Source organism: Ambystoma mexicanum, chromosome 4q (genome assembly GCF_040938575.1).
Source record: "Ambystoma mexicanum isolate Mex_15411 chromosome 4q, UKY_AmexF1_1, whole genome shotgun sequence".
NCBI lineage: Eukaryota > Metazoa > Chordata > Amphibia > Caudata > Ambystomatidae > Ambystoma > Ambystoma mexicanum.
In genome coordinates, this window is record NC_090928.1 from 284,743,237 (window position 1) to 284,754,642 (window position 11,406).

At 47.9% G+C, this 11,406-nt stretch overlaps 1 protein-coding gene across 2 annotated transcripts; it reads left to right on the forward strand.

Moving 5' to 3' along the window:
• The first annotated feature begins 295 nt into the window (after window positions 1-295).
• On the forward strand, window positions 296-5,206 carry MARCKS (myristoylated alanine rich protein kinase C substrate). 2 transcript variants are annotated; one of them, XM_069607856.1, is made up of 2 exons: window positions 296-793; window positions 3,206-5,206. In XM_069607856.1, exons 1-2 carry the CDS (start codon window positions 686-688, stop codon window positions 3,929-3,931), a joined length of 834 nt encoding a protein of 277 aa, XP_069463957.1. In that variant the 5' UTR covers window positions 296-685; the 3' UTR covers window positions 3,932-5,206. The 2 variants fall into 2 exon arrangements, with proteins under 2 accessions (XP_069463957.1, XP_069463958.1); XM_069607857.1 differs by lacking the exon at window positions 296-793 and adding an exon at window positions 1,844-2,079.
• The last annotated feature ends 6,200 nt before the right edge of the window (window positions 5,207-11,406 follow it).

The window sequence follows — 11,406 nt, forward strand, 5'->3', positions numbered from 1 at the left end:
CCCGGGTACAAAAACATGCATATTTTCGGTGTTATGAAATAAAGCGAAGGAAACCAGAGCGTTGCATTCTGTGTTTGTAATTATTGAAGGAAGGGTGTCGGTTGGGGGGAGGCTGTGTGCAGGGCGGGTGTATTTTGTGTATTAATTATCAGTCTGGGCTGATTTCAAATTATTCGCAGAGCCTAGTCTCCATTGTTCGCTCCCATCTCCCGAGGCCCCGCCCCCGCCATTGTCTGCCCGCTCGCTGATTGGGCAGGACGCGGGCCGAGGGGTGTCGTCACTGCTCGGGAAGCCCATTCATCTGTGCACTTGGGCGTTGGACTCCGCATCTTATTAGCGGCCGGGGAGATTTCTCCATTTTCCCCCTTGTTCTATCAGTTTACGGCTCCAAAACCTGGGATATCTGCTTTTTTATTATTATTATTAATCGCGATAAAAAACGGGGCTCCCCCCACCCCCCATCCACTTTACCACCGGCGATATTTTTGTATTTTGCCGCCGCGCCGGACCAGCTGCTTTGATTCATCGACCAAGGGGAGGAAAAAAAAAATCCGGAGCCCAGCCCCCGAGCGCCTCTTTGTTCTGCTGCCGGAGGAGGAGAGCAGTGCGGGACAGGCTGTGCGCGCCGCTGCTCCTCTAGTTCTTTTTTGTGTGCGCTCCGATCCTCTCTTCCCTCCCCGCAGCCATGGGCACCCAGTTCTCCAAGACCAACGCCTGCAAGGGGGACGCCGCCACCGCCGAGGCTAAGCCCGGGGAAGCTGTGGCCGCCTCGCCGTCGAAAGCCAACGGGCAGGTAAGTTGGCCGAGACGGGTCGGGGAGGGTGGGAAGGGCTGATATGAGTACTTGCGGACCGGTGCGACTGTGAGAGATACGGGCAAGGCGCGCGCGCGCCTCCCTGGCCATGTGGGCGCCCGTGCTTTTACGTTTCCCCTGAGCCTGTGGGACTCCTTGTGTAGGGAGGGACGTGTTGAGCATCGGGGCGGCAGCAGTGTAGTAGAGTGCCCGGCGCTCCCTTTAAAAAAAAAAAAAAAAGGGCGATGGACCGCTCGGCTGTTTCACACATATGACCATATCACCCGCGGATAGCCAGGCTTTTGTGCCCCGCCTTAAAAAACATGCTTTCATCGGTTAAAAACCCGCGCATTGTACTTATGACATTTATAGCCGTATGGCACTTTTTTTTGTTTAGTGTGGTTAGGGGTAAACCCTGTAGTGTTTTTTATTAAAAAGTCTTTAGATATGTTCGATGCCTCTTGCCCCGCCTGTACCATTTGCGCAGTAAACCTATTCTTCCATAACGTATCCTCCACGAGTCTCGATACGGGAGGTATGAGATGCAATATGCGCTGAAATGTCTGCCCAGTTGTACCACCGCGAGACGCTCGCAAGCGAAGGCGTTTTTGTTCAGAGCCTCGTTCGCGAAATGGAGGCTACATGGGATGGACGCGGTGCAAGCCATGTTGGATGGCTCCAGCTTTTGTCTCGGCTGCTGCATCTGTGCTGTTGGGAAGGTGGGGGAAGGGGGGGCGGTGGAGGCGTGATCTGCACGCTAAATGCTCGGCAGAGGCTGAACACATTCACGCCACCGCCGGTAGATGGCTCTCGGCAGCCATTTTCCTAGTATCTTGTGCAGTCGCTGCGCCCACTCCTGGAGTTGAGCGGTATTGCTGCTGTCGCCCACTTGGATGATCGACTTCGCTTTAGAGTTGGGGGGGGGGGCTACTTAATGAAAACCAGAACTTTTGTGGTATGTTTCCTGTATCTGTGCCACACGATATCATATAGCGTGCCCCCCTGGGCCCCTCTTAGGAGGAGTTGGGACCTCTTCAACTCCCTGCCCCCACTTTCTACAACTCCACCCAACGCACGGAACCTGACACCGCAGAGTACTGTTTCTTCCGGTCACTTATTGAAGGAGGGGCCGTCCGTTTTTTTTAGGAGTGATTATAACGGGATGCGCTAGGGCGCGTTCTGCAAACGTCCTGCGGTTGTTTGGAGGAGATACTTCTGTACCGGACAGGGAGGCCAACATGCTGAAGTTTTTGAGAGCCCAACCGCTGTTTAACTTCAAGAAAACGGTACTGCACCCCTACCCTCACTTCATCTGGGGCAACGGGCTTAAATAAGGCTGTTCAGAGCTTCTTTATTTTCGGCGGTTTTTTTTTAGTTGTGGCTTTTTATGGGTTGGCTTGCCTTAAAATCATTTGACCTGATTGGCTGGATCTGTTCTTTACCACGGGCAGAGCCTGTATAGTGAGGTAGGACTATTGGAACCTGGGTACCTGGCAAACGTGGGACCGTCCATTCCTGTCCTGGGTACCGCCCCAAAGAGCCACGGTGTTGCCAGCTGTCAACTTGCTTCTTTTCAAAAGAAGTTGTTGGGCCACTTTAACCCCACTTTCATTTATTTATTTATTTTATTTCACATAACCCGTTTCTAGCTAGCCACCAAGCCCTTAAAAGTTTAACCGAACCGAAACTTGCGATCCTGTGGGCTGTCACTTCTCATATTGTAAAGGAGTCCCACCCCGCTTTTGGAGTGTGTACTTGTGCGTTCCTTTGATGACTGACTGTTTATTGACGAGCATGTATGAGTTTTTTGAAAAAAAAAATGTTTGATTTCTGTGACGATTGATCGGAAGGAACAACGTCTTTAATTCACCCAACGAGCTGCTGGCCCCATGCCCTAGAGGTGTCTTGAATGTGCACACTATTGAAAGATGCAGACGTGTCCCATAGTTTTGAACAACTTTCATCTACTTGGTGTTGTGTGTGCTCTTTAAAGGCGGGCTTGAACGGGGGACCCCCCCCGCCCCCTCCCTCTTGGGTTACATTTGGTGACTATTGTTGGGGTGGTGTGGTACGGGTTTGTGTTGGTCAAACGGAAATATTTTTAAGGCGCGAGTTGATGGTTACCTAGCTGTGTCCGCTTAGGTCTCCCTCTAGCCAGAACTGGACCAATCTACAACTTGTTGGGGTGGCAGTCTAGAAAGCCTTTCATTATTTTACAGGGTGCACCTTTAGATCCCCCCCCCCCCTCCTCCCCCAGTATGGAAGTTTACTTTGATGACATAAGTGAACATTGGTGGTGCTGGTGTCCTCTGCCCCCATTGTAACATAGTAATGTTTTTATTTGTATCTCCTGTACTATATCCTAATGTTCTGACGCTACCTTGTTTCCCCCCCCCCCTTCCTTCATTGCAGGAGAATGGACACGTGAAGGTTAATGGGGATGCCTCCCCTGCTGAAGCTGGCAAAGAGGAGGTGCAAGCAAATGGCACTGCCCCGGCGGATGAGACTGTCAAGGAGGACCAGGCACCAGCTGAACCTGCTCCGGAAAAGGAGGCCGTTGCAGCAGAGGGGGACAGTGCTGAGCCGGCCTCCCCTGCTGAGGGAGAATCCTCTGCCAAAGCAGAAGGGGGTGCTACCCCCACCCCATCCACCAGCAATGAAACCCCCAAAAAGAAGAAGAAGCGCTTCTCTTTTAAGAAGTCTTTCAAGTTGAGTGGTTTCTCCTTCAAGAAGAACAACAACAAGAAGGAGGCCGGTGAGGGGGCGGAGGGTGAGGCTGCTACACCGGCTGAGGGGGCAAAGGATGAGGGGGCAGCCACGCCCGAGGCTGCGAACAGTGAGGAGGCCAAGCCTGCCTCTGAGGAGCCTACAGCTGCCAGCCCCGAGGAGGCTAAGCCGAGTGAGGCCCCAGAGGCCAAGCCCGAGGAGCCGGCCCCTGAAAAGCCAGCAGCAGAGGAGCCCAAACCCGCAGAGGAGCAGAAGCCAGAGAAACCAGTTGAGGAAGCGCCCGGCACTGTCCCTGAAACACCCGCCACTGAACAGGAGGCACCAAAAGCAGAAGAGCCCGCAGCAGCCCCAACACAGGAAGCGCCATCCGAGTCCAGTCCAGAGAACCCCCCAGCAGAGTCGGCAGAGTAAACGAATCCCATTGGCAGTTTTTGAGATAATCAAAGGACTTTTTCTCCCCTCCCCCCACCCTCGTTTGTTTGTTGGAGTGGTGCCAGGTACTGGTTCTGGAGAACTTTTCTACGACCAGGGATTGATTTAAAAGATGTTATTTTTTTCCTGTTATTTTTTTTTTCTCTTCCCCCCCCCCCCCCCCACTCCCACCCTCCCTCGTACAGATCCCATCTCAACTCGCTCTGTTAACCACCATTCCAACAGGCAGAAGTGAGGCCTGCCTCTCGGGCCCCCCTCTGCCACCTACCTTTTTTCGCATCAGTATTAATGTTTTTTGCATACTTGCATCTTTTATGAAAAAAATGTAAACTTTTGTCAGTCTATGGACATACCCATACATGAAGGAGATGGGTGGGTCAATAAGGGTATCAAAATGAAGTGATTGAGGGCACAGGTGGAAACTTGGGGTGGTGCACGAGAATGCCAACACAATGTGCCACAGAGTGTAAATTGGGTATAATGTGCCACACTAAATGATGTAAAGGGGCTTTTTTTTATTATTAAGAAAGTTATTACAATGTATTTTGAGGACGGTTGTTCTATACGGTTTACAACACTACAGGTCTCTAAAAAGACGGAGAGAAATAAAACCAATACCCAGATACAATAGTTCTAGTAATTCATTTAAACCATAGGAACTTTTCACTTATCTCATGTTAGCTGTACCAGTCGGTGATTAAGTAGAGATACAAGTTGTATAGGCTTTATTGTTTATTGCTGGTTTATGACCTTAATAAAAAAAAATGTAAGTATGTATTACCAGCGGGGTGTTTTTAACTGTGACTATTGTATAAAAGGAAATCTTGATATCCAGAAGCACACGAAGTTTGCAATTTTCCTTCCTCCCCATTTTTGTAAAACTTGCAGTCATCTTGGACCTTTTAAAACACACACAAAAACAATTTTAAAATCAACAAAGCTGTGATAAGTGGAATGGTAACTGTTTATACTGTGGTATGTTTTTTGATTACGGCAGACTGCTTTCTTTTCCAGTCGTCCTCTCAGAATTCCAGAGAACCCTTCAGATGCAATGTTTTTTTTTTATTGTTTTTTTTTTTTTTGTGTAGCATCTTGTCTATTCACGTTTTGTAAATACTGGAGAAGCTTTGACCAATTTGACTTAGAGATGGAATGTAACTTTGCTTACAAAAATTGCTATTAAAACTCCTGCTTAAGGTGTTCTAATTTTCTGTGAGCACACTAAAAGCGAAAAATAAATGTGACTAAAATGTATTGGTGCCTTGTGTTTCTTTCCACATTCAAACGATGGCTGGCTGCATTGCTACACGTTGCACATGGTGGTTGATCACGTCTGCACTGTTGCCACCTGGTAAATGTGGGTGCATGCTCTGTTAGTGCGCGGTACAAACGTCCTTTAACATTATCGCCACCGGAGTGGTCCCATGCCGCTCTGGCGGCTCTGAAAGAGGGGGGGGGGGGTCGAGTTAGTGGGAGGAAGCAGGAAAAGTGCAAGAGAGCAGTGATGTGCCTCCTTAGCAGTGATGTGCCTCCTTAGCAGTGATGTGCCTCCTTTCACCCACTGTTTGCCCGGATCTCAGGTAGGACCACCTTAACTAATGTAGCCTCTGAGTGAAGTTTCTTAAGTTGCTGTTATCTATGGAATGCTATGCTATACATTACGGCATAGCCCATTGCCTGACCGTGGCTCATTTTGTAGATGGGTACGATTTTCTGTCACTTAAGGTGTCTGTCAATGCGTTTTGAGATTCTCATGGCTGCCCTCCCAACTTGTAGCGATGGGAGTTCCATGTCCTATCATGTTCCATGTGATGTATGCAAGCTGGATGGGGTGGACATCGGAGGGTTTTGGAACTTTGTCCCTCATGGGAACTATATAAATGTGCATACTTTTTAACCAAAGGCAGGTCTTCACAGGAACCAACAGAGCCCATGCCTTGCATACTGTTGTGGCTCTAAAATCGGATCTAATAAATGAACCCTTACCCTGTTTGTTGTTTTGTGGTCTCAGACCAAAGGCTGCCCGTATCGATAACAAACGGTACAGTTTGGCCTGGAATTGGCCCTTTGTCTGGGAGTTATGGTGCCTTATGTTGGATTGGTTCTTATTAATCTTTGATGTCACAAGGTTTGATGCCACGATTGCTACCACGATTGCTACAGAAGTGGGTGAGCCAGAAGGGATAGAAGTTTTGGGGACGCTTGAGAACTTGCGTTTGTGGATTGTTGTGCACGAGGGGAAACCTTGAATTGCCAGAGGCACTGAGGCCAATGCTAGTTCATGCTGTTGTTAAACTCTATAAAGAACATGAATCCTCTGCACCACCCTAATGTTGAACGATCTGGTTTGGTCATGGAATCAGCGGGACCTTCTCTTCGGGAAATTGTCTTGCTTGGTGACCGGTACTGTCCACGACGTCTCTGTTGGAACATTTTCGGATTCTCAATGATTGGACCCAGAATACTTATCCATACCAGAACCTTTTCTTGGATTTTAAGTGGTAGTGGTCGAGAGTTTTTCCACATCTTCAAAAGTTGGAACAATCAATTGACTCATTTGGACTTGGCATCCAGCAATTTCTTCGTGGACGCTGTCTGTGGACTAATAATCTCTCTTCACGTCTTCGTCTGGCATAGGGAAGATGTGGCTAGAAGTTTAAATTAGCTATTATACAAAGATCTTGAGTATATGGGGACCCTGTCGATGGAAGATAACACTGATTTCAACTGGTCTTTTGGACATCGTTTCTCCAGTGACTGTACCACAGTGGCACAATGTGAGCGCTCTGCCACAACAAGCGAGACTTGCTCGTTTTCTACCATGTGGCTAGGTCGATGGTCATCGGGAGACTGGTTCTGCTTAGTATCTCTTTGGCCCCGCCTTTATGAACTCAACTGAGTGGTTGCGCTCTATGTATTGAGGGCTGTAATGTTTTGATTAACCTGTAAAGCATTTGCTAACATCATTCCACAAGGATTGGATTTTGTTTTGTATAACCTCGAGGAAGACCCATAAACATTTATTCTATGCAGATCATTTAATGCAGAGCACCGTGCGTTTAGAATTGGTGCCACGCACAGTGCTGTGTACAGCCTGCAGTGTTCCGCCCCCCCCCCATATCTACTGCCTTGGGGTCCATACCAAGGCGTACAAAAGGAATCCCATGTTCTGTGTTCCGTGTGTTGGGTGCAGAAATGATTTCTTATCCTGTGTACACGTTTTGGGCAATTTGGGTTGGTGTAGACGCTGCGCTCTTTGGGTGCTGCTCATAGGACATAGAATGCGCCTTTTTTGCTTCTCCACCCTCCCCCACTGCATTTAGACAGACTGGCATATGCACTACCAGCAGGGTTGCCTGGGTTCTCTTTCTTGGCGCTATCCAGCCGCTTATGTCGGCACATGATGATGTCATGCTTCGTACATTTAGTTGGTTTTCTTCTCTGCAATGGGCTTACTATTTGCCTAAGCATGGGCTCGCTCAATCCATTCCTAGGGCATAATCTCCGCTCTATGAAACACCGAGTGGGCGAGAACCGATGCCCGGCTCTGATCATTGGCAGCCATTTTCTCCCCTGCGTGCACACTTATCAGTTTCTCTCACCACATCGCGACTGATTTTCTTTGATCCCGGCCTGGCTGTATTCCTGTGCCGGTATGGTCGCGTGGCCCCTGCTCACGAACCTTCACTGTTGGATTGCAAATGGTATTTATTTCCTTCTGTATTTGCCCATATTTATTTTTGCCCCCCACCCGTATATATCCGCATTTAAGGGAACTTGCAACCAGTATGTTTGTGCATTTATTCAGTCGGAAAAATGCATTTGTTCAAACCTACAGACCCATACATGGTGCAAAAGGGACTGGGTTGTTCCACTTATGTTGACTCCATTTTAGCATAACCATAGGTTGCTCCCGTTCTCGATATGTGGTCAATACATCTCAAATTACAATTTTTCATACAACACGATCCGTGTGGTTGACCTTCATAATTGGCAGCACAGGAAGCTAAAATGAAGGACCTGCTTTCTTTTCTTTGTATAAATACGTGACAACGTGAATTAATTTCCATACCCGATATATTTGCAAGAACCAGGGAGCTTTGGGTACAAACCAACACCTCTGGCAAATAGCACTTCGATTTTTTTTTTTTTTTTGATTATGGTGGATCCCTGTACCCTTCAAGAAAGCCTTATCAATTGGACTCTCTGGTCTCTTTCTGTGCTCGGGCTGTCATGAGATTCAACTAGTCCTATGTGAGTTCTATGACCAATGTGGCCCTACGTCTGCTTTTCTCGAAGGGATTGGACATTGTGTTTCCAGTGATTACTATGTGATTGTCTTCTGCTTGGCCCAGCTTTTCCAGCCATACTATCTGATTTGGTTGGAAAGACTTGGTCTATCCTAGTTTTTCATTCCCAACACCCATCTGCCTGCACCTGTGCTTTCTTGGAATAAGTCTTTGGAGCTTCCATATGTGCCATTGCTACTTAATAATCTTTCTACAGCAACTGGGGACTTGAGATCCTGGTGGGCTTAATGATAGTAGCATGGCTTGGACTGTGTCTATGATCAAGCATGGTGGTGCAAGCGGCATAATGCGACCTGCATGCCCAGAGGAGTTGTAGTCAGTGCAGTTGGTGCACGTGGATAAGAAAACCTGGTAATTTAAGCAGCGTCACACACAGGAGCCTTCACATGTTCGTGGAGCAGGGAGCCACATTTCAGGTGAGGAATCCATGTACTTTTGGGTCAGGAGACGGTGACGTCTGTATCTCCAGATTCTTTGGGCCGAACTCCTTAACCAGTCTGGTGATGGATGATTGGAGTCATGTTGTAAAGGCATCCGGGGGCAGGGGGGTGGTACATGTTCTAAACCCCTGTTTTTGTCAAACCTCATTCACCCCTTCTCGCTGTGTGCAGTCTTTCTTGAACACTAGGCAATGGGTGGGTGGAGCCCTCCACTTGGGTCCGTTTCTCCAGAGATATTCCAGTCCAGTTTGGTGGCATCTCTCACTTATGGATATTTGCAGATGGTGGTACTGCGTTTGCCCTATTTCATGACTAAGTGTTGGGGCCAGGGGGTGTAGCAGTTGCCAAGTTAATGACACTTAATTATCCTTATTTGGAGCCAAAATTGCTACCACTTAGTGTGGGAAGACAACCAAATGGTCACTGGAGCCGCACACCTTTGATACAAACCAACTTTGTCTGCTGAATACATTCCACAACATAGTGTGTGATCAATAGCAGTATTAATCCTGACTATTCAGGTATTCCTTCTTTTTTGGGGTTATTTGGGACACCCCTCTGCCCTGTATTTTATCACTTTAATAAACTATGTTGTTGCTGCAACTGAACCAACATTTATCAATGATGGTTGCGACATATTTGTTAAAAATAGCATATTTTCTGTATCCACAAAGAATGGAGTCCCTAGTGGAAGCCTGTTCTTTCTTGGGAGTAACCAGCTTTTCCAAAGGCTGTCAGGTGGCAGTGCCCCGCTAAGGCACGAAACGCAAGTTAAATGTGGACTCTGCAGTTCATGGGTTTAGAAGTTATCTTTTGTGTACTAAATTTATGTACAACCTTTTTATTGGAGAGTGAGCATTTTAAATATTTAATGGCTGCACGGTCTTCAGAGCAGTTTCCATGGCCACAGTACTTTGAATCTTTAGGAGAGCCAGGGCTGAGGTGTCGCCAATCCACACTCATGGTGTTTGGGGCAGTCCTGATGCCAGGTGTCTTCAGGTATGGATGAGTAACAAGTTGATTTTGGGGTGACCCGGGGCTACACCGACAAATTTACCAAAGGGAACAATGATTGTGGCACAGACTGTGGAGGAATGAGCCTCAATGGGAGTTCAACGTGGAGGAAGAAACCTTTTCCTGAAGTGTAAGGTACTGTTTAAAGGGCAATTTTAAAGACCAGGATATTGGGAGATATAAAATCTGGTGTGCGGGAGTAGAGCGGTGATGGGGCATTCGGGAGAAGGATCAGAACCCAGAGTATCCACGCAGTGGATTGGATAGGTTGAGCATGTTGGCTGGCATTATTGGAGGGAAAAAAGGGCTGGGAGTGAGGGTGCCATCCAATAGATTAGAACAAAAGGAGAGAAGGGGGTGGTTGTTCATTTCGAGTTAGCTCCCCTCACCCCCCCACTTTCTTTAGAATGCATTGTACCAGGAGGGTTCCAAGTCTCCTCAATTCCCCATATACCACAAGCCGTATTTCTTTTTCATGTGTGCTGCACCACGTTTTTCCTTTGGCATCTTGCATCCCTCGTATGTGGGGGCTGATGTGGTTTTTTTTTTCGTTGCTTTATGCTGGAATTGTGCAAGTGGTAGCTAACAATGGGGGAGAGACCACATGCAGCATGATTTATACGACGCTGAAAGGGTTAGGCCAGTGCAGGAATGTTTGGCCTTTATGGCAGCGTCAAGCTACTGCTGTTCTGAGATCGGCAGGGTTGAGCATTCTACGCCCTGTGATTGGTGGGTTGGGCTTTCTAGGCGCTGAGATTGGCGGGGTTGGGCTTTCTAGGCGCTGAGATCGGCGGGGATGAGCTTTCTAGGCCCTGAGATGGTTGGGCTTTCTAGGCGCTGAGATTGGCGGGGTTGAGCTTCCTAGGCCCTGAGATTGGCGGGGTTGGGTTTCCTAGGCCCTGAAATCGGCGAGGTTGGGCTTCCTAGGCCCTGAGATCGGCAAAGTGGAGCTTTCTAGGCCTTTATTGCAATGCTAAATTTGCTAGTTGTTTATGGGGAATGACCGACTGGGAGATTATTGGGGAAAGCTTCTAGCATGATGGCTCATTGTTTCATATGTCTTTCGAAACTGGGAGATCTGGGTCGCTGGTTGTGTCATCAGTGCAACAACCAGACTTGACTGGTTTTAACATAGCACTAGCCCATTGAAAGGATTAGCATCCGTGTTGTGGCCTGTGCAATGTCTTCATTTGGTTCTATGTCCCTTTACCAACGTTTTTATTTTCGAAGTCATTTATAACCTCAAAATGACTGAGGAAAATAAAACTCCTTTTTTAACTGGGGGAGGGTTGGGGGGGTTAACCACCCCCACCACGCCCCCCTTTCCCCATACTCTAACTCGTACCCCACTCCCTCGAAACCCTCTACCATATATTTGAATGTTTTTTTTTTGTAGTCGTTTTGACGTTTAAGATTACGTCGAAAAACTGTCGGTAAAACGACGGGAAATGCTTAATGTGACCATTGATGGTGCTAGCCATAGTTTACCTTTGTCCTCTGGCTGCAATTAGCAGTGTCTGTGTGCATATGCGCGCGCATTGGCCCATCCTGCCCTGTCTTGGTGATGGCACAAATGCAGGAATTGTGAGGGCCAATGTGAATCTTGTTCCAGTGGGCAACGCCCACATATTTAGTCCTTTTTGGAGTTGCACCGGTCCGATTCCAACTTCTTCATTGAGTGGTAGGTGTT

Bases quoted from the DNA above. Each gene is read 5' to 3' on its own strand.
- MARCKS (XM_069607856.1), top strand. From the start codon at position 686: ATGGGCACCCAGTTCTCCAAGACCAACGCCTGCAAGGGGGACGCCGCC. The intron at 794-3,205 runs GTAAGTTGGCCG...CCTTCATTGCAG, and splicing joins CGTCGAAAGCCAACGGGCAG to GAGAATGGACACGTGAAGGT.